Here is a 23271-nt window from a genome sequence, read left to right on the forward strand (position 1 = left end):
CTGGCTGTCCACTAAAAACCTCCCTCTCCGCCTGCCCTGCAAGAAACTGAGCCCCCGGTTTGTGGGGCCATTTAAGGTCCTCCGGCGTATAAATGAGATATCGTACCGGCTGCTCCTTCCCCACTACTGTATCTCACCCACTTTTCATGTGTCTCTCATCAGGCCGGTGGTTCCTGGTCCACTGGTGGATGCCGTCCCTCGGGGTACGCCCCCTCTACCCCTGAACATTGACGGGAGTCAGGCGCATGCGGTGAGGGACCTGCTGGACTCCAGGTTCTGTGGGGGATGGCTCCGTTACCTGGTGGACTGGGAGGGGTATGGTCCTGAGGAGAGGAGCTGGGTTCCGGCTGGGGACGTTCTGGACCCCAACCTAATTCGGGACTCCCACCGTTGCCACCCTGACCGGCCCGCTCTTTGTCCTCGGGGTCGTCCTCTTTGCCGGCGACGTCCTGCGGCCAGAGCCTCGCGTCCGGGGGGGTACTGTCACGTCTCCTCCCGTTGCTGGCCTCTGATTCGCCGGTCTACTGAGCCACCGGTCTGAGCACACCACTTCAGCAACACCGGAATGTAAACCCAACGCACCCTAATCATCATCTCATCACCCCCCCCTATATAGCCCTGGACTGTTCAGTGTTGTGTTGTGTGTGATTGTTAGTGTCTTGTCGTGTACTCGCTCTTTGTTGTTGTCTTGCTCAGAGTTAAGTAAACCTTTACATTTTTGATTCCTGCGTCTGCATCCTGCCTCTTCTTATCCTCAGTACCCGTCACAAAAATACGACTTTCGAATTGGATCCTTTGTTCGTACCCCCCAAGGCAATTTAACTTATCCCAGAGGCTGCTCCAAGATGCCGGCGGCGGAGAAGAGGTATTTGGAGTGGACTTCTAGTCCGACTCAGGAGGCGTGCACACCATCCACCGCTTCCGAGTATATTACTCGCTAATGTTCAGTCCCTGGACAATAAAGTAGACAAGCTCAGAGCGAGGATCTCCTTCCAGAGAGACATCAGGGACTGTAACGTACTCTGTTTCACGGAATCATGACTCTCTCCGGATATACTGTCCCCGTCCATACAGCCAGCTGGGTTCTCAGTACATCGCGTAGACAGGAATAAAGAACTCTTCGGGAAGAAGAAAGGCGAAGGTGTATGTTTCATGATTAACTACTCATGGTATGATTGTGATAACGTACAGGGACTCAAGTCCTTTTGTTCAACCGACCTAGAATACCTCACAATCAAATGTCGGCCGTATTACCTCCCAAGATAATTTTCTTCGGTTATAGTCACAGCCGTGTATATTCCCCCTCAAGCCGATATATAGACGGCCCTCAAGAACCTACACTGGACTTTGTGCAAATTGGAAACCACATACCTGAGGCCGCATTTATTGTAACTGGGAACTTTAACAAAGCAAATTTGAGGAAACCGCTACTGAAGTTCTGTCAACACATTGCCTGTAATACTCGCGCTTCAAAAACTCTTGACCACTGGCCCTCCCCCGCCTTCCCTTCGGCAAATCAGATCACAACTCCATTCTTTCCTCCCTTCCTATAGGCAGAAACTCAAACAGGAATTACCCGTGCTAATGTCTATTCAACGCTGGTCTGACCAATCGGAATCCATACTTCAAGATTGTTTTGATCATGCGGACTGGGATATGTTCTGGGGTGCCTCTCAGAATAACATTGACATATACACTGACACGGTGACTGAGTTCATCAGGAAATGTTACCACTGTGACTATTAAAACCTACCCAAACCGAAACCATGGATAAATGGCAGCATTCGCGCAAAACTGAAAGCGCGAACCACCGCATTTAACCACGGCAAGGTGACTGGGAATATGGTTGAATACAAACATTGCAGCTATGCCCTCCATAAGGCAATCAAACAGGTAAAACGTCAGTACAGAGACAAAGTGGAGTCGCAATTTAACAGCTCAGACAGGACACGTGTTTTGCAGCAACTCCAGACAATAACGGATTACAAACGAAAAACCATCCACGTCGTGGACACCGACGTCTTGCTCCCGGACAAGCTAAACACCTTCTTTGCTCACTTTGAGGATAGCAGTGCCACCGACGCGGCCAGCTCCCGAGGACTGTGGGCTCTCGTTCTCCGTGGCTGACGTGAGTAAGACATTAAAGTGAGTTAACCCTCGCAAGGCTGCCGGCCCAGACAGCAACCCTAGCCGCGTTCTCAGAGCATGCGCAGACCAGCTGGCTGGAGTGTTTATGGATATCTTCAATCTCTCCCTATCCCAGTCTACTGTCCCCACTTGCTTCAAGATGTCCACCATTGTTCCTGTACCCAAGAAAGCAAAGATAACTGAACTAAATGACTATCGCCCCGTAGCACTCACTAATGTGAGAGGCAAGTTAAGGATCATTCCACCTTACCTGACACCCTAGACCCACTTCAATTTGCATACCGACCCAGTAGATCCACAGACGATGCAATTGCCATCGCACTGCACACTGCCCTATCCCATCTGGCCAAGAGGAATACCTATGTAAGAATGATGTTCATTGACTACAGCTCAGCCTTCAACACCATAGTACCCTCCAAGCTCATCATTAAGCTCGGAGCCCTGGGCCTGAACCATGCCCTGTGCAACTGTGTCCTGGACTTCCTGACGGGCCGCTCCCAGGTGGTGAAGGTAGGAAACAACACCTCCACTACGCTGATCCTCAACACAGGGGCCCCACAAGGGTGCGTGCTCAGCCCCCATGACTGCATGGCCACGCACACCTCCAACTCAATCATCAAGTTTGCAGACGACACAACAGTAGTAGGCCTGATTACCAACAATGACGAGACAGCCTACAGGGAGGAGGTGAGGGCCCTGGTGGAGTGGTGCCAGTAAAATAACCTATCCCTCAACATCAACAAAAGGAAGGAGCTGATCGTGGTCTTCAGGAGACAGCAGAGGGAGCACGCCCCCATCCACATCGACGGGACCGCAGTGGAGAAGATGAAAAACGTACAGTTCCTCTGCGTACATATCACTGACAATCTGAAATGGTCCACGCACACAGACAGTGTGGTGAAGAAGGCTCAACAGCCTTCTCAGGAGGCTGAAGAATTTCTGCTTGGCCCCTAAGACCCTCACAAACTTTTACAGATGCACCATTGAGAGCATCCTGTCGGGCTATATCACCGCCTGGTACGACAACTGCACTGCCTGCAACCACAGGGCTCTCCAGAGGTTGGTGCGGTCTGCCCAACGCATCACCGGGGGCACACTGCCTGCCATCCAGGACACCTACAGCACCCGATGTCACAGGAAGGCCAAAAAGATCATCAAGGACATCAACCACCTTGAGCCAAGACCTGTTCACCCCTCTATCATCCAGAAGGCGAGGTCAGTACAGGTGCATCAAAGCTGGGACCGAGAGACTGAAAAATAATATAATAATAATAATAATATGCCATTTAGCTTTACTGCATGTCTCTCTATATCCTGCTGAGGTGGTTTCACTTTCTGATCTGTCTGTCCTTTAGAAGGATGCTAAATCATAATAATAATATGTCATTTAGCAGACGCTTTTATCCAAAGCAACTTACAGTCATGTGTGCATAAATTTTTCCGTATGGGTGGTCCCGGGGATCGAACCCACTACCCTGGCGTTACAAGCGCCATGTTCTACCAATTGAGCTACAGAGGACCACAAAAACAGCTTCTATCTCAAGGCCATCAGACTGTTAAATAACAATCACTAGCCGGCCTCCACCCATTAACCTGCCCTGAACTTAGTCACTGTCACTAGCTGGCTACCACCCGGTTACTCAACCCTGCACCTTAGAGGCTGCTGCCCAATGTACGTACAGTAGACCTGGAATCACTGGTCACTTTATTAATGGAACACTGGTCACTTTAATCATGTTTACATACTGTTTTACTCATTTCATGTGTATGTACTGTATTCTACTGAATTCTAGTCAATGCCACTCTGACATTGCTCATCCTAATATTATATATTTCTTAAACCCATGTATTTGTTAAATACTACTGCACTGTTGGAGCTAGGAACACAAGCATTTCGCTACACCTGCAATAACATCTGCTAAATATGTGTATGTGACCAATAACATTTGATTTGATTTTGACTTGAAAACTTGTGAGACGACTCAACTTTACTTACTCTTAGAATGGACAACTTGGACTTGACTCGAGTCTTGACCCGTTCTACTTGAGACTCGGACCTTGTGACTGAAGACTTGCTCGAATATTAGTGACTTGGTCCCACCTCTGCTAAACAGTGTAAGCCATGTCTAAGCCGGGGGGTTCTACTAAGCTACATGGAATTGTTTTAAGAAAGTCATACCAAGGATCATTTTGCTATTGGATTTTGAATTTTAAGACCCCTTTAATTATCAAAAACATGTTTTTTTAATTACTTGATGAAAAAATGTATTTGGCCTTACTGCTATTAGCCCATTCGAACGCATTGAATAACAGATTCACCACATGGAACAACAGATAGTCCCCCCCAAGAAAATCTAAAGGAAGTTTGTTCTGAAGTGTCTGTCCTATATCTGAGAGATATATAAGATTAGGTTTATAAGATTAGGTTTATTTTTTTAAACAAATTTACATGTATTTAAACCGTTTTTTACGGCACTAAACAGTCTCAGTTTCATTTTTTTCAACTGGTACCGGGGGTCCTTCAGACTTGTGATGCCTCTGGGCGTCCTTGTGATGCCTGTGGGGGTCTGTGTTTGTGAGAGTCTCACCTTTCCACAGAAGGGTCATATTAGTGTGTAGGCGAAACTGTTCGGATGCTACAGACATAAGTTGGCAGATTGTCTGTCCCAACTTCACACAAGTACCAAGACACAAAACTAAGAACATCATCATATTTGTGAGAGTCTAATCTTTCCATAGAGGGGTTATAATAGTTTTTAGGCCAAACTGTTCGGACGCTACAGACAATTTTGTGAGAAGACCGATTTCCGGGATGACTCATGGTCTGACAAACACCGCTCTAGCTCTGTCAACTTTCACCGCAGATGCAGAAGTGCGACATAGGCGGATGCGGTGGATTGAGACGCATCCAATGCAAAAAGAAAAACAGATATCTCGAGCTTAAACTGACAGATTTTCATGGGGATTTTTTTATTATGCTAATTCAATTTCTGTGGGGGCGCAGAAATCGACCTTAGTGGGTTAAAGACAAAACTGGAGGAAATTGATACAAAGAACAGAAATGATAATGTGTGTTGTTGATTTGACTTGAGAATGTGCTGAATGGTTGAACGCAAAACCATGACTTATAAATAACTGTTTTTAAATTGGTCCTTCGTGTTAGTCTCTAGCAGCCTGTTTCCCCCACAAGAATATCCACAAGCTGTCATGGTACTCTCCTAATGGAAGACACAAGAACCAGATTGACCAAATCTTGATGGTCCTGATGGTCAACGGCAAGTGGAGAAGCTCGCTGAGGGACGTCAAGGTGTGAAGGGGGGCAGATGTTGCCAGTTACCACCATCTTGTGACTGCCAACATCAAACTAAAACTAAACTAAAACATTCAGGACCACCAACAAAAGGAACACCAAGATTTGATGTTGTCATGCTGAGGGACCAAACCGTCAAGAAAACCTTCATAATGCAAATTCGCAAAAAGTATCAAGCCCTTTCAAACAACACAGAAGAAGATGAGGAAGAGACTGAGGAAAATATATATAGGAAGTGGGAGAAAGTGGTTAAAGCTTACAGTGAAAGCAGCAAGAAAACCATAGGACACATAAGAAGGCAACACAAGGAATGGATCACCCCAGAAACATTGGAAATTATAGAAAGAAACATCTACCTTTCACACAATTTGTCTCCGGAGAATCATGCACATCTTCTTGCCAAACACAATATCAAACACCAACCTCCTTAGACAAACGAAGCAGGAAGCCATGGATGCCATACTCGATACGCTGCTGGAGCTGGATTGGACACGCCCTGAGAAAGAGTACAGACTCCATCCCAAGAATAGCTGTCCATTGGACTCCAGAGGACAATCGGAGAACAATCGACACTGAGCTCCAACAACATCAGTAAAGCTGGTGCACATTGGAAAAGACGGCCAGGGACAGACAGAAATGGAATGCCTTTGTTGATGCCCTATGCGCCAGCCAGCGTGACGAGGATGAGTGAGTTAGTCTCTACTTCACTCTGCTTGCTCATCCCAGATCCAAAAGAACCCGTCACTTTCCAGCTCGTGGCATGATATACTGCATACAACATGGTATGGTGGTTTAGAGTAGGTTAAGTGGCAGGAGATTACTTATGTTATAGTATAGGTATGATGATATCACAGATGGGGAATAAGATTTATTTTTCCTTCTTTCAATAAACCTATGGAGATTTAGCTGTCATATGAACCGTACAAGCTTTGAATTGATAAAATACATCATAAACAGAATCCCCATTGTCTATTTATCCTTTTCCCAAATAGATGTACTTTTTTGTTACCAGTCTATACTCTGTGACAAACATATTTAAAATCGAATCTATCTATATAGATACACTGCAGTGGTGTGTGGGTGTGTGTGTGTTTGCATATCAGCACTGATATTGCCCTGTCAAAGAGTGCATGTAATGTTGCTGAGACCAGGGAAAAGGCACAAATTGCTGTCTGATATCAATTAAATCCTAACCACAAACATAAGGCAAGCAAAACAAACAGTCTGAAGCATTCCATCACCACAGGGGCTCTCATGAGACAACACTGCACTTAAAATGTTTGCCATTCAGCAGACACTCTTATCCAGAGTGACTAAGTGCCTTGCTCAGGAGAACATCGACAGATTTGTCACAGTCAGCTTTGGGATTCGAGCCAGCAACCTTTCAATTACTGGTCCAATGCTCTTAACCGCTAGGCTACCTGCCACCCTACCTGCTGCCCACATGTAAAGTGATTACAGTCAACCTCTTGCATAAGAAACGTCAACACTCATTACATAAAGTAAATTAGGAAAAGCTCAGTTTAGAAGGTACTGACAGTGGATCTGGAGTTCCATTGTTTCCTTACTAGAGAAAAAAACATGTCCTGAAAGTCAAAAAGAACAGTTGATTGAGTAAGTGTATTGGATGGATAAAATTGTTGACAAACAAATGTGAGTTGAGCTATAAAACGAAACACAACACAACTCAAAAATGAACGTTATTCTCAATTCACCAAGAAACGTATAGCAGAAACGTAGTGCTGGATTCAATGCGTATCACTGAAGTATCGCTGAAGATCCGCATTGACATTGAAAGGTCATTTCCGAATGAGCCGACATTTGCAGCATTTACTGTGAATGCAGTCTCCGCCAACGTGGGAACATTGCCATTAAATTTAATTTGAGCTATAACGATACAGATGGAATTGAGCCCCTACATTAGACACTGCGTTTCTGTAACACAAAGAGTTCTTCTGACCAATTTTGCCTACGATGAATAACACATCATCTCCCTCCCCTATTCAGTGTGAGAGCACAATATCACAGGCAATTTAATGATCATCTGCAGAAGAATTGTCGCTGTCACAGAGTCGCAGGGTGATAATTATTGGGAAGCATGATTAGTTTCTGACTGAGATATTAATGGACTGTCAGTAATGAAACAGGCTCTAACCTACAATTATCACACAAAATGACCCATACTGGGAGTCTAACTTAAAAGCTCGGCTATCAAAAGAGGGCGATAACTTTGTGATTTCTCCATTTGCTTTCAACTTTAACAAGACTTGTTGATGTGTTGAGAGTTCGAAGTTGTGTGCATTCATACAAAATGACCCATACTGGGAGTCTAACTCAAAAGCTGGGCTATCAAAAGAGGACAATAACTTTGTGATTTCTCAATTTACTTTAAACTTGTACAAGACTTGTTGAGGACTTGTTCATTCTTCTTGTCAGCCATTTTGATCATAAACTCACTTTGTGAAACACATTTTGAATAAAGAAATGAACAGCTTTTCACAGATAGCTAAAGTATATTTACAAGAGACAAGGTTGGAGTGCTAAATCCAACATATTTAACATGACATTTACATGCCAAATGGACAAATAAATAGCACACTCAGTATCAGCTATTTGAAGTCCAGAATCATATACAGTAATGTAATTGCATCCCTGGATATGAACACAATCAAAACTAGGCTACTGGAAAACCAACCCTCCAGACCCTTTACAGTATATATTTGCAAAGAACTCTTATTGATTCAAACTAAACTAGCTCTGTCTATGAGAGTGTAATATGTAATACAGTACTACAGTAATATTATTATTATTATTATTATTATATAGTACTACAGAGGCACCAGTGTGTGTAGACAAGTATACAAACTCACCCTAGATTTATGTACAGTATACATTTCCAAAGAACACTATATGATACTACCTTTAAAACATTATGTAGGAAATCTACAGAAATACTCCTCAGAGGTTTTTGTATCCTCAAGAAGCATTATAAAGTAAAAGGGATGTTGTTGGATATTTTACAGCCATTTAAATCAAGCCTGTTATGTTTTTATTATTGTTGTCCCTCTAAATAGAGCTATAAAAAGCAGCGAGCGACGGGTGGACTGTGCCAGCCTGACATTTTAGGGAGTCCTGTTGGAGTAGTAAAGATGCCCATATGATGTATGCAGCGCTATGAGGATGCTGAGGACACCAAGAGGAATGCTTACAGAGAGAGAATTAAGAGAGAGGGAGAAAGACGAAGAGAGGGACATTGGGGGAAAGAGAGAGGGAGAGAGATGGCTAGGGGGAAGGGGAAGAGATGAACAGAGAGAGGGGTGTTATGAGCGAGCAAACAAGTAGCCGGTAAGAATAAGACAGAGAACATGACACAGAGAGAGAGAAGGAGACAGAAAGAGAGAGCACTAGAAAGAGAGTAGGCAGCACAGACAGACAGCTAGCTAGCTGTGATCTCATAGTGCCGGCTCAGGCTGAGGTCTGTAGAAGACCTGTCCAGAGGCCAGCCTGCGTTTCAGCTCCTTCCACAGCAGCTCCCTCTCCCTCTGGGAACCCTTCATGAAGCCCCTGTTCTCCTGGGCACGACGGGATAGGTACGGTATCACCTCGTTCACCGGCCCGTATGGAACATACTTATAGACAGGGAAACCTGCCTGGCCTGGTGGAGAGAGACAGAGGGGTAGAGAATTAAATTTATTGGGGCAGATTTTCAGTACAAACCAAATAAATATTATACTTGGCTAGTGTAATGGAATTAGTGAGTTGGGAATCTACTCAACTAATCGTGCACTTAAATTTTAGACCACACAAAGTTGAACAGGTTGTATTTTTGCTAGGCTAGAGCAAAAGCCTGCACATCCTGTGGCTCCCCAGCACCTCAGTTGATCACCAAGATTTAGTCCAATATAATGTATTTGATTGACAAACTAGTGCTGTGAGCCAACAACAGTCATGGCCAATTTGTATCAGTGCAAGTCCCAGAACATAATCTGACTGCCACGTGTAACTCCATATGTACACATTGAATGGTAAAGAGGTTCCATGTGTCAACACAAATAACTGACTGCTATTGGGAAATGGCCAAAACTAATCCTATGGAATCCAAACAGGGCCAATAGGCCATCAAATCAGCAGTGCTCTGTGAGGTCAGAGAGCTCCGTTTGTCCCTGCGTCCCAATAATCTGTCCTTTAGGCATGGCAAGTGCAAACTTGGACTATTGGGAAGCTAACCAATCAATCAATTAACCAATCAATCAGTCAGTCAGTCTCACCCAATGGGAAGCTGATTTGGTCACACATGCCCAGCAGCTGTCCGAAGTACACCTTGTTCTCCGTGGGAGTCAGGCCCAAGTCATTCATCCTGTGTCAACAAGAGGAAAAGTATAACAGTTATCTTTGTATGGTATATGACAGTGATGTCCATGAAACTGAGAGATGAGGTACCTGGGCATAGAGACTTCCTTTGGACACATTTTGTTACTGCATGTGCAAACAGCTCGAGCTAGCTCTAGTGGTGAAAGGGACCCGTTAGCTTTCCACATACATAGTATGTGCTTTGAGCATGAGAAAAGCTCGATAGAAATGCAATAACCACATGTGTTAGAGTTTGAGCAGGAAAACTAGGCAGAGAGCCATCCTCAGTGTGTCTGTGTCAAGCCAAGGCCATGCAGTGCAGTGATGAGACTTGCCTCCTGATGGTGTGCTTCACTGTGTCCTCGTTGTGAGAAGCAACCATGACATTGGCATTTCTGTTCAGTCCAATCTCATCCAGGACGTAGTCTAGACACCTTACAAAGTACAGACATGACAGACATGTTAAGTAAACGGCAGGTAGCCTAGCGGTTAATAGCGTTGGGCCAGTAACCGAAAGGTCGCTAGTTTGAATCACTGAGCCGACCAGGTGAAAAATTGGTCGATGTGCCCCTGAGCAAGGCACTTAACCCTAGTTGCTCCTGTAAGTCACTCTGAATAAGAGTGTTTGCTAAATTACTAAAATAAACAAATGCAAACCATGGTGCTCTCTGTGTGAAACAATGTTACACAGCTGTGTCTGAAATGGCACCCAATTCCCCATAGTGCTTTACCTTTGGTCAAGTCAGAGCTAGAGAGTTTAGTTTATAGGCCATTCAGCACCTTAACAGGTTCTTAAAAACAATTGCTATTAAATACAAATTGAAGAATGTATTAAGTATGTATTTAAGCACCGTGAGTAACTAAATACGCACATCCATCCCTTACCTGTGGTACATCATGTTAGTGGTCTCATAGTCAGGGTTGATGGGGTCCTCGTATCCAATCTCCTCCGCTCTGCTCCTCTCCTGGTACATATAGGCCCCACGCACCAGCTTGGCCCCAAAGAACCATCCCTCACGCCTCGACAACTCAACATCCATGGTCATGATATCATAGGCCTCCTACAATGGAAGAGAGAGTGAGAGGGAGGAAGTAAAGGAGGGATATTAGGGACACCGGTCATCTGGATAATAATGGCATATACAGTGGGGAAAAAAAGTATTTAGTCAGCCACCAATTGTGCAAGTTCTCCCACTTAAAAAGATGAGAGAGGCCTGTAATTTTCATCATAGGTACACGTCAACTATGACAGACAAAATGAGAACATTTTTTCCAGAAAATCACATTGTAGGATTTTTTATGAATTTATTGGCATATGACGGTGGAAAATAAGTATTTGATCAATAACAAAAGTTTCTCAATACTTTGTTATATACCCTTTGTTGGCAATGACACAGGTCAAACGTTTTCTGTAAGTCTTCACAAGGTTTTCACACACTGTTGCTGGTATTTTGGCCCATTCCTCCATGCAGATCTCCTCTAGAGCAGTGATGTTTTGGGGCTGTCGCTGGGCAACACAGACTTTCAACTCCCTCCAAAGATTTTCTATGGAGTTGAGATCTGGAGACTGGCTAGGCCACTCCAGGACCTTGAAATGCTTCTTACGAAGCCACTCCTTCGTTGCCCGGGCGGTGTGTTTGGGATCATTGTCATGCTGAAAGACCCAGCCACGTTTCATCTTCAATGCCCTTGCTGATGGAAGGAGGGTTTCACTCAAAATCTCACGATACATGGCCCCATTCATTCTTTCCTTTACACGGATCAGTCGTCCTGGTCCCTTTGCAGAAAAGCAGCCCCAAAGCATGATGTTTCCAACCCCATGCTTCACAGTAGGTATGGTGTTCTTTGGATGCAACTCAGCATTCTTTGTCCTCCAAACACGACGAGTTGAGTTTTTACCAAAAAGTTATATTTTGGTTTCATCTGACCATATGACAATCTCCCAATCCTCTTCTGGATCATCCAAATGCACTTCAGACGGGCCTGGACATGTACTGGCTTAAGCAGGGGGACACGTCTCGCACTGCAGGATTTGAGTCCCTGGCGGCGTAGTGTGTTACTGATGGTTGGCTTTGTTACTTTGGTCCCAGCTCTCTGCAGGTCATTCACTAGGTCCCCCCGTGTGGTTCTGGGATTTTTTGCTCACCGTTCTTGTGATCATTTTGACCCCACGGGGTGAGATCTTGCGTGGAGCCCCAGATCGAGGGAGATTATCAGTGGTCTTGTATGTCTTCCATTTCCTAATAATTGCTCCCACAGTTGATTTCTTCAAACCAAGCTGCTTACCTATTGCAGATTCAGTCTTCCGAGCCTGGTGCAGGTCTACAATTTTGTTTTTGGTGTCCTTTGACAGCTCTTTGGTCTTGGCCATTGTGAAGTTTGGAGTGTGACTGTTTGAGGTTGTGGACAGGTGTATTTTATACTGATAACAAGTTCAAACAGGTGCCATTAATACAGGTAACGAGTGGAGGACAGAGGAGCCTCTGAAAGAAGAAGTTACAGGTCTGTGAGAGCCAGAAATCTTGCTTGTTTGTAGGTGACCAAATACTTATTTTCCACCATAATTTGCAAATAAATTCATTAAAAATCCTACAATGGGATTTTCTGGAATTTTTTTCCTCAATTTGTCTGTCATAGTTGACGTGTACCTATGATGAAAATTACAGGCCTCTCTCATCTTTTTAAGTGGGAGAACTTGCACAATTGGTGGCTGACTAAATACTTTTTTACCCCACTGTAAGCTGTTTATAAGAAAACCTTCAAATGAAGTGTTTCAGAGAGTTGCAGGTAAGACATGACTACATACAGTATGAGCATAGAAACTCAGTGACAGGATGTCTCCTCTCTATCTGAATGCACGTGTTGTGTAAAAGGGTCTCTAGTAGCCTCAGCTCCCAGGCTTCAACTTCCTTGTGACGTGACAAACAAGACTTGGAAGGAAGGCAACGAGAGACGAATGGTTCTCTAACCTTGAGGTAGCACTGGTAGGTGTTGAAGATGACAGGTTTCCCTCTATTGTAGATCCTCTGCATCTCCACAGTCAGTGTGCTGATGGCGGGCTGGAAGTAGGTCTGCTCTGCATCCACCATTAGACGAACACTGTGCTCCTCTGCATGCTGCAACACAGACAGCCAGAACAGGTGAGTTCCACTTCAATCCACACATGAGCTCAGAGCTTTTCTCAATAAACCAAGGAAACTAAAGTAGTAGCTAATTATGAGATGATAAGATGACGTGGCATTTTTTTATTAATTTTTTATTTAACCTTTATTTAACCAGGTAAGCCAGTTGAGAACAAGTTCTCATTTACAACTGTGACCTGGCCAAGATAAAGCAAAGCAGTGCGATAAAAACAACAGTTACATATGGAATAAACAAAAACAAAACATACCGTCAATAACACAATAGAACATCTATATACAGTGTGTGCAAACTTAGTAAGTTATGGAGGTAAGGCAATACATACAGTGGGGAGAACAAGTATTTGATACACTGCCGATTTTGCATGTTTTCCTACTTACAAAGCTTATAGAGGTCTGTAATTTTTATCATAGGTACACTTCAACTGTGAGAGACGGAATCTAAAACAAAAATCCAGAAAATCACATTGTATGATTTTTAAGTAATTCATTTGCATTTTATTGCATGACATAAGTATTTGATCACCTACCAAACAGTAAGAATTCCGGCTCTCACAGACCTGTTAGTTTTTCTTTAAGAAGCCCTCCTGTTCTCCACTCATTACCTGTATTATCTGCACCTGTTTGAACTCGTTACCTGTATAAAAGACACCTGTCCACACACTCAATCAAACAGACTCCAACCTCTCCACAATGGCCAAGACCAGAGAGCTGTGTAAGGACATCAGGGATAAAATTGTAGACCTGCACAATGCTGGGATGGGCTACAGGACAATAGGCAAGCAGCTTGGTGAGAAGGCAACAACTGTTGGCGCAATTATTAGAAAATGGAAGAAGTTCAAGATGACGGTCAATCACCCTCGGTCTGGGGCTCCATGCAAGATCTCACCTCGTGGGGCATCAATGATCATGAGGAAGGTGAGGGATCAGCCCAGAACTACACGGCAGGACCTGGTCAATGACTTGAAGAGAGCTGGGACCACAGTCTCAAAGAAAACCATTAGTAACACACTACGCCGTCATGGATTAAAATCCTGCAGCGCACGCAAGGTCCCCCTGCTCAAGCCAGCGCATGTCCAGGCCCGTCTGATGTTTGCCAATGACCATCTGGATGATCCAGAGGAGGAATGGAAGAAGGTCATGTGGTCTGATGAGACAAAAATAGAGCTTTTTGGTCTAAACTCCACTCGCCGTGTTTGGAGGAAGAAGAAGGATGAGTACAACCCCAAGAACACCATCCCAACTGTGAAGCATGGAGGTGGAAACATCATTCTTTGGGGATGCTTTTCTGCAAAGGGGACAGGACGACTGCACCGTATTGAGGGGAGGATGGATGGGGCCATGTATCGCGAGATCTTGGCCAACAACCTACTTCCCTCAGTAAGAGCATTGAAGATGGGTCGTGGCTGGGTCTTCCAGCATGACAACGACCCAAAACACACAGCCAGGGCAACTAAGGAGTGGCTCCGTAAGAAGCATCTCAAGGTCCTGGAGTGGCCTAGCCAGTCTCCAGACCTGAACCCAATAGAAAATCTTTGGAGGGAGCTGAAAGTCCGTATTGCCCAGCGACAGCCCCAAAACCTGAAGAATCTGGAGAAGGTCTGTATGGAGGAGTGGGCCAAAATCCCTGCTGCAGTGTGTGCAAACCTGGTCAAGACCTACAGGAAACGTATGATCTCTGTAATTGTAAACAAAGGTTTCTGTACCAAATATTAAGTTCTGCTTTTCTGATGTATCAAATACTTATGCCATGCAATAAAACGCAAATTCATTACTTAAAAATCATACAATGTGATTTTCTGGATTTTTGTTTTAGATTCCGTCTCTCACAGTTGAAGTGTACCTATGATAAAAATGACAGACCTCTACATGCTTTGTAAGTAGGAAAACCTGCAAAATCGGCAGTGTATCAAATACTTGTTCTCCCCACTGTAGGCCATAGTGCAAAATAATTACAATTTAGTATTAACACTGGAGTGATAGATGTGCAGAAGATGATGTGCAAATAGAGATACTGGGGTGCAAATGAGCAAAATAAATAACAATGTAAATAACAATATGGGGATGAGGTAGTTGGGTGGGCTAATTACAGATGGGCTGTGTACAGGTGCAGTGATCGGTATGATGTAACGTGACATAGCATAACATTGCTGAAGATAACATAAACATGGCTTGGTTTCAGATAGCATTTTGACCTCCCTGTGTTTACCTTGGCAAGTACATCCAGCCTCTGGAGCATCCTCTTCATCTGTTTCTCCTCCTCCTCTGTGAACTTATTGAGCAGGGGCTCCAGCTGACCAGTCTGGACAAACAAACAAAGGACAGCCTAAAATACCTTTACCTGAGGCTCAATAAATTACACTGTCTGAGCTAACACCGGAGATAAATAGATCACACACACAGAGACCCGAGGGCCTTTACCTTCAACAGACTGGCTTTGTCTAAGCTAAGATAAGTAAGCATTAACACATGGCCTCGTGCCTTCTCACACTGCTGAGGTGTGCGGTTATTCCCTGGAATTGCTCAGCTGTCATGTGTTAAAGCTTACATAGGGAATGGCGTGCCAATTCAAATCATTTCAGGCCCAGTGAGTCACAAGAGGTGTAAATCCTTTCAAACATGAATTCACCATTCTGGGATCAACTCTAAACTGAATGGTCAATCTTATCAACTTATTTACTCAAACAATTGAAAGTCCACCACAGGGTTTGGAGGTGTTTACAGACCACTTAAGTATGAAACAAATCCATATGGTGCTTATCTTCTGGAGTACTTTCATTGCCTTTGCCGTGTCTTGCTTACCTTTAAATTTGGGACAACCAGTAGATCTGATATCTTTATTCTGTCGTCGATCAGGCTATTCCAGTCCAGCCTGTCAATGGTTCTGGTGGGGCACAGAGAAATACCACTTTTAGTAAGGCAAATATAGTTGTTATGAGGGGCTTTTTCAACAAAGTATGCAAGGAAAATTACTGCTTGATATGACATAATACAGTATTATTTTTACCCTGATCCTTGTTTCTCTCCAGTGAACCAGCCATGGAAGTCACCTGTGGCCCCCAGCTTGGTCATAAACTCCTGTATGGACAAATAGGCATTTATGTCACATTTGACCATATATGTAGTAAGACGTTGTTATCTCAATGGATCAAACAGGTCAAACAAGGGGTGATCACCTAAAAACAAGTCCATATGAACCCTAAAGAACAGCAACTGTGTTCTCAGGGTTGGGTAAGTTACTTTCTAAAACTAATCCGTTACGGTTACTAGTTACCTTCCCAAAATTGTAATCAGAATCGTAACTTTTGGATTTCCCAAACTCAGTAACGTAATCTGTTTACTTTCAGTTACTTTTTTATTACTTTCCCCTTAATAGCCACTAGAAGAAGACAAAAATGTATATTACCAATTGAAAGACATCTATTGCAGGGTAAATACATTTTAGAGTTTACATAGCTGGCCATAAATGGATGTTGCATTTTAATTTATGGGTTGGTTATGTAGGCTTCTTCTGACCCATTGCTTTCTACTATAGATAATACGATTAGGCTATATCTTTACATTTAAAAACAAAGTCTGTCAGATTTCCTGTCATTCCAATTAATGAATACCCCTTGATATTCAAGACTTGGAAATATAGATTAGCCAAAATGTTTTACCTGAACATAACCCAAAAACTAAGGACTTATTAACCTACTCTGTTATTTATGTTTCGTTGTCATGGAGGACTGATTGGGGTCATTGCTTCGAGTAAAAAAATGAATGCTGCTCTCATGGAATGGCATGCTTTGAGCACTACTGAAAAGTGCAATTTGCATGTGACAAATGAATGCCATATGCTGCATTTGCTATAGGCCTATTGTTTGCGTTTTTGTTGGTGACGCTTTGATATCTCAATAATTTGCAGCTGTTTGGGATAATTCCATCAAAAGTGTGCGAGTTTGAGCATCTGTCCGTTAGGCCTATGGATTTTTTTTTTAATCAGCACGAATTAGATTGAGCAATAAAAGCCCCACTTAAATTAAACTAGTTTTTGATAGTAGAGTAGTGGCCTGAGGGTACACACTTAATGTGTTGTGAAACCTGTTGTAAAATGTAATGTCATGTTTTTAATTGTATACAATTGACTTCATTTTGCTAGACCCCAGGAAGAGTAGATGCTGCCTTGGCAGCAGCTAATGGGAATCCATAACAAATACAACTAGCTAAATGAGAGAGCAACAGTGTGATTCACATCAATGTGCTATGTAGATATCAATAATAAGTGATATCCACCACTGCTGTTGTCCTTAACTCCAAGCGTGTATTCAAGTTGGATAATCTTTGGATACCGACAGCAGTCGCGCCATTGGAAGACATAGCTTGGACTGTAGCCTACAAAAGCCTATTCATACTATTTTCCTGCGATCCATCAAACGTATTTGGTGTGTCATCATACTGGTCTTTGACTTGTGTTCAGACTCGCTCACACCGAACGAATATAAACATGCGCCTTTTTTCAATGCCGATTTGAATGTAATTGAGAAAACAGCAGGGTGTCAAATAGGTTTTGGGCACAAAAAAAAATCTGATTTTAAAAGTAATCCAATAAGTAATCATCTAGTTTTTCAGAAGTATCTGTAATCTGATTACAATATTTTTGCTGGTAACCTAATGGATTACAGGTACTTTTTTTTGGTATCCATTACTGCCCAACCCTGTGTGTTCTGTATACCTGTAGTGGTTGCAGCTCTAGCCTCTGCTCCAGAGCCTCCATGCCATCTCTCCCCTGCTGTGCTGCCAGGAAGCTGAAGAAACGCCTCCATTTCACCAGCACCTCCGAGAACTGGAGCTATAGAGGTAGAGAGCAAAACCAAGCATTATAGCGCTTTACCAGAGAGTCAAGTATCAGCTAAGTGTGTGCTACACATTGATGTTGAATGAGGTGAGTACCCCCTTACTTACCAGGAACTGAGGTCGTCCCAGTGCAGTCATCTTGATGGCAGAGAAGCCATCCACTGAGCTCCCACCTGGATGAATATTGATAGCTGCTCAGTGTAAGCCACAGTAATATCAATCAAAAACAGCAATATATAAATTCATGGAAATGGGAAGCTGATGCATTTTGCATTATGTTGTCTAAACAGTAGGGTTACATAGCGGGATATTTTGCTAAGTAATAATTACGGTCTCGCGTTCATGAGTGTCCATTACTGAGTGTCATGATGCCAAGAAACTACAAATTGGTATATGGTAATTGCTATTATTCTCCACAGAGAGTCATTTAATAAAAAACTCCATCCCAACCACCCAGCCTTCGTATTCTTTATATCCACAGGCGTACCAGATGCTTTGATACACTTTAGGAAGGTCTCCATGTGTTGGTCACATTTGGCCTCATCAGTGTAGAAGTATGTCCTGGCACCGGTCACTCCCCCTCGGCGGTCCCCGAACTGTTGGTGAGCCTTGTACTTCTTTTCTCTGTGGCCTGCAGGGGGCAGTAAACACATCAGCATCCCTCCCTATTGCAACCAGTTGCATCATATAGTTAGGGCTCAAATGGGAGCAAAACAACCCAAGGACGGACTTACCCATGCTTTCTTTCTCTGCAGCGGACACACATGAGCTGACAATGAGAAAAGAAAAGAGAGGAGAATTGATTAATTGGTTGTGGACACAAAGTTTAGTATTATAATGTTTTGGACACAAAGTATTATAAAAGAGCTCTCTCTCCACACACATGCATGCACGCACACGCACGCACACACACACACACACACAAACACACACACGTTCAATTCCTTGGTGACCGCTTGGCACATCAAGCCCCGTTCCACTTCTATAAATAAACACCATTCCATGTACCATATTGCCCTTGAGGCACAAGCCAGTGGATATAGCACACATCTACCCACAGGTGGCCCCAGATTGACTGAAGCTGAGCTGTCTCCCTGCCAATGTCTTGACCTTCCTGAAAGGGCAACCAGACACACTATACCATCACAGATCAAAGGACACATGGGCTGACTTGCATCACAGGACACTATATTGGGTATTTTGGTGGTTATTGGTGCTAACCTTGGTGGGTATTTGGACGTCACTGTCAGTGTGTTTAAATAGAAGGAAGTTGAAAGCTATGATGCGTGTCTGGACTATAAGTGCCAGACGTTTTACAACATGCTTGGGATGGAACTGTAAATGTCTGGGTGATGGTTTGTTTGTTGGTTTGCATATTTGTGTGTACATGTATGAGCTTGTGAAAAATCTATTATTTTCTATTTTATTTTCCTGGATGGCCAAGCATCCCTGTTGTTTGTGTCCTACTCTAGCTGGTGAGTTAACGTTACTATAGCAGTCGTCTTGCATCAAAGTAGACTAGCTACTTCTCCCTAGCGTATGCCTTGCAGGTCTGTTTTTTGACCAACAGAGAGGCCTGACTGAGACTTCCAGACAAAGCAGAAAATTAAGCAGAGCACTAAGGTGACGGTATGTGTATTGGGAGTGTTTGCATATTAAACAAGATATCTGAGTCAACAGAGATATATTCTGAGTCAACAGAGCTGATCGACTGCTGATTGTAAAATGTACCTGACCGGAGTAACTTCCTTCCGAGTGAGTGAGTGAGAGAGAGAGAGAGAGAGAGAGAGAGAGAGAGAGAGAGAGAGAGAGAGAGAGAGAGAGAGAGAGAGAGAGAGAGAGAGAGAGAGAGAGAGAGAGAGAGAGAGAGAGAGAGAGAGAGAGAGAGAGAGAGAGAGAGAGAGAGAGAGAGAGACTCAGTCCTTTGACAGTATGTTCCTCTCTCGCTCTCTCTCTCTCTCTCCCTCTCAATTCAATTCAATTTCAATTTAAGGGGCTTTATTGGCATGGGAAACATATGTTTACATTGCCAAAGCAAGTGAAATAGATAATAAACAAAAGTGAAATAAACCGTTATCTCTCTCTCTCACTGGACTAAATGTTGACAAAATGTCTTATTTACTTATTTGTAGGTGTATAACCTCAAAATTAGTTGTCCTTCAAAGAGGGGCCAGAAAAGTGAGTTAAGAAGAAAAACAAAATTCCTTAGCATAACTAACTTACAGTGTGAGTGCATTGTGCCATTATCTCACACACATCACTCAGAGAGAACGGTTGTGTAAGTTTTTCCTGGCCTGTCATACAGGCTTATATCAGAGCTGGGATCAACTCATGTGACAGAATTCCTGAAGAGTGAGTTCCGAGAGGCCAGCCAATCCAACGAGGAGGGCCTTGACCAAACTGACCAATGGGGTCTGGACAGACTAGTGTTTACATCCTAAGAGGGATATCAAATTATAGCATGTCCCTGCTTTCAAACGAGGGGGAAATCATACTTATGGTCGTTCACTCTGGTTAGATTTGGATGCCTTTGATTTGATCAAAAATAAGGAAATTACATTAGTTTGGGCAACTAAATCTGTATGTGTGAAAAATAGAACTTGTTTTGCTTAAAACAATGCTTGTGTGCTTTCATAAGTAAATAACACACAGATGCAGTACTTTCTATGTTCCCTAATCCTTATCGAAACCTAACTGATGGCAGGAAATGCATACATCAAACAACCACCCATATTCCTTTCCTATTCAGTTGGGGAATCTCATTTGATATAGGTCAGGAACAGCAATTTTAGAGTAATAAGCAATTTACTTACTCCATCTCGTTAGTCACTGCATCCTCCTGTGTGAGGTCCTCCTCTACACTGTAGTCCAGGACAGAGCCCACTCCGAAGGCCCTGTTCTTTTGAATCAGAGGCTTGATGGACTTGTGGTCCTCTCCCGCCACAAACTGACCGTAGAATGTCATCTTCATAAACTGCTCAAATGCCTTCTTCCCCAGTAGGAACTTACTGATATCCATCAGCTAAGAAAAATAGGGAAATGCATTTAGGGCTCGATTCAATCTGTAGCGCTGAGCATCTGCGGTATAGCGCGATTTAAATGTAAAGGCAATTTTCGATTGAGCCGACATATGCAGTATTTACAGTGAATGCAGTCCCTGCAAACAAGTAAATATTGCCTTTAAATTTAAATCACGCTATTACCATAGATCTTCAGCGCTACGGATTTAATCAATCCCATAATTGTGTGGTAATAATGGTAATAAATCCTTTATTAATGCTACATAACATTGTTATAGCATTTGTCATGAACACCATCTTTTGCAGTTTGTGGATATTTCACTGAGGTGATGACCTCAAGGTGACAGCAAACAGTAGGAGGAGGGCCAGGCAAGCCAGGCACAGTGATGTTCTATAAGAGGGAGTAATTCCACACTATAAATAGACAGCTTGGTGGTAACGTTATCTAGTGATAGGCACACAGCATGCTAGGTGGACGACAGGATTACTGGAAGAGACATAATAGATTCCTTTCTGACTGCACCTGTATGCACACCCTTTAGGTTAACTGAATGTTAAACAACTATGTTTATGTTTTCTTATACCATGTCAAATAAGAGTTCCCTCACTGGAAAAATTAAGTTATTCTGTTCTATTTCATTCGATTTCATTCTGTTTCTTATATATTCTATATTCTATCAAATGCAGATTGTCCTGCATTTAGAAAGTCATTTGGGCCTTCTGTGTTGTCTTTCTTCTATTATTCCTCTGTAGCTCAACTGGTAGAGCACGGCGCTTGTAACGCCAGGGTAGTGGGTTCGATGCACACGTGACTGTAAGTCACTTTGGATAAAAGCGTCTGCTAAATGACATATTATGATTTAGCATCCCTCTAAAGGACAGACAGATCAGAAAGTGAAACCACCTCAGCAGGATATAGAGAGACATGCATTAAAGTGTCTCTAATGCAGTTTATGTGTCTCACCAACTTGAGCTTCTCAACAAAAAACAAAAACAAACTTGATGCAGGTTCAGCACACCATACCTCCTTATTCTTATCAACCAAAAGGTCATAAGAGCACAATTTGAAAACCACCAAACTTCTGAGCAGTTCTAAATTGTCTTTACTCTTGTATGCTTCCTGTGTCTGCTCAAAGTCAATAGAGATCTTTGGAGAGGAGGAAGCATTTCTGCTTTTCCTTGAAGAGTAGGACTGTGCGCCGGCGTCCTCTCTGTTGTTGACATCCTGGTCCGCCTGAGTTGAGGCGACAGTGGACTGTGCTCTCCGGTTAGAAAGGGCATTCAGTCTTCTGAAGTTTATATCCACGCCTGCCCGAGCAAGGGCAGGTACAGTTTTGACAATTGACATGAGTTTTGAGGTGTTGCGTTGGTCTCAGCGGAGCTAACTAAGCAGGTGAGCGCAGCATCGCTTGTAGGCTGCTTGAAATTAGTTGCGCATTTATCTGCCACACGTATTCGTATCTACTCCGTTCATGCATATTTACAGTAGTTTAATTCTGAAGTACCGGTTGGTGGAAAAACCCTGACGCATGCATATTGATTTTGACGTAATAGGTTAATTACGACACGTCTATATTGAGACCTCATTTGTCACGATTTTCAGGTGGACTTGAGCAAGCAAGACCATCTATCTGTCCCCTGTCATGAAATCTTATGGAATAGTGACTTCGTTTTTGTGTAGGCCTAATGTTGCACCTTCAACATCAGTAAAAATAGTAAACAATATTGTATTGAAAAACTATGGCCATATACTAATAACCCACAGTCATCTCTGTGGTTATTTTGCCAGTTCATTTAATGAAACAGACGGGGGAGCCATTGTCTTGCAAAAGTATAGCCTAATTAGTAGTCATCTGTTACATTTCGATACAATGAAGTTGGCCGTAAAATACCAAATTGGGTCTATTGATTGGGACTAACATTCATATTACAAAAATGTGAATAAATACATTTAAGTTTGATACTTGATAGAATTAATCTTATTCTTATCAAATTATTATTCTTATTACTCTCTAATTTCTCTATTTTTACATTAAACAATTAAGTGTCCTACTTCGCCAATCAAAGATGTCCCAATTTGCCAGTGTCGACAGCAAAACAATTGGTCTCAGGACAATTTCTGTTTGAATAAGATTCATCCATCCTTTATTGCTTTTATATAGTGTAATATAGTTCTTAACCTATTTAGAATGGCATTATTTTTTGGGGGGGGTTTCAGAAAGTGCCCTACTTTACCAATACTCACCCTATTATTATTATTATTATTATTATTATTATTATTATTATTATTGTTATTATTATTATTATTATTATTATTATTATTATTATAAGTAGGCCTATGTATTATAGTTTATATTTTGAGGAAAGGTTGTCATTGAAGAACCTAGGCCTATATCATATTGTCCCCATGTGGCACACCCACTTTTGTGTGTTGCTTATGGCTTATTTTCTCTGAAAAGAAATCAAC

General features: G+C 42.8%; 1 protein-coding gene across 1 annotated transcript; it reads right to left on the reverse strand.

The window, feature by feature from the left end:
• Positions 1–8910: 8910 nt before the first annotated feature.
• prodhb (proline dehydrogenase (oxidase) 1b) lies at positions 8911–22152 on the reverse strand (the record flags this gene model as incomplete). Its single annotated transcript, XM_084176867.1, has 14 exons — positions 8911–9113; positions 9727–9815; positions 10144–10242; positions 10694–10869; positions 12778–12924; positions 15158–15250; positions 15751–15832; positions 15956–16026; positions 17663–17779; positions 17893–17957; positions 18272–18415; positions 18519–18553; positions 20598–20806; positions 21829–22152. 14 exons carry the CDS (start codon positions 22150–22152, stop codon positions 8911–8913), a joined length of 1854 nt encoding a protein of 617 aa, XP_084032993.1.
• Between the last annotated feature and the right edge of the window lie 1119 nt (positions 22153–23271).

The sequence above is a fragment of the Coregonus lavaretus genome (assembly GCF_964263955.1).
Source record: "Coregonus lavaretus genome assembly, chromosome: 14".
Taxonomy (NCBI): domain Eukaryota; kingdom Metazoa; phylum Chordata; class Actinopteri; order Salmoniformes; family Salmonidae; genus Coregonus; species Coregonus lavaretus.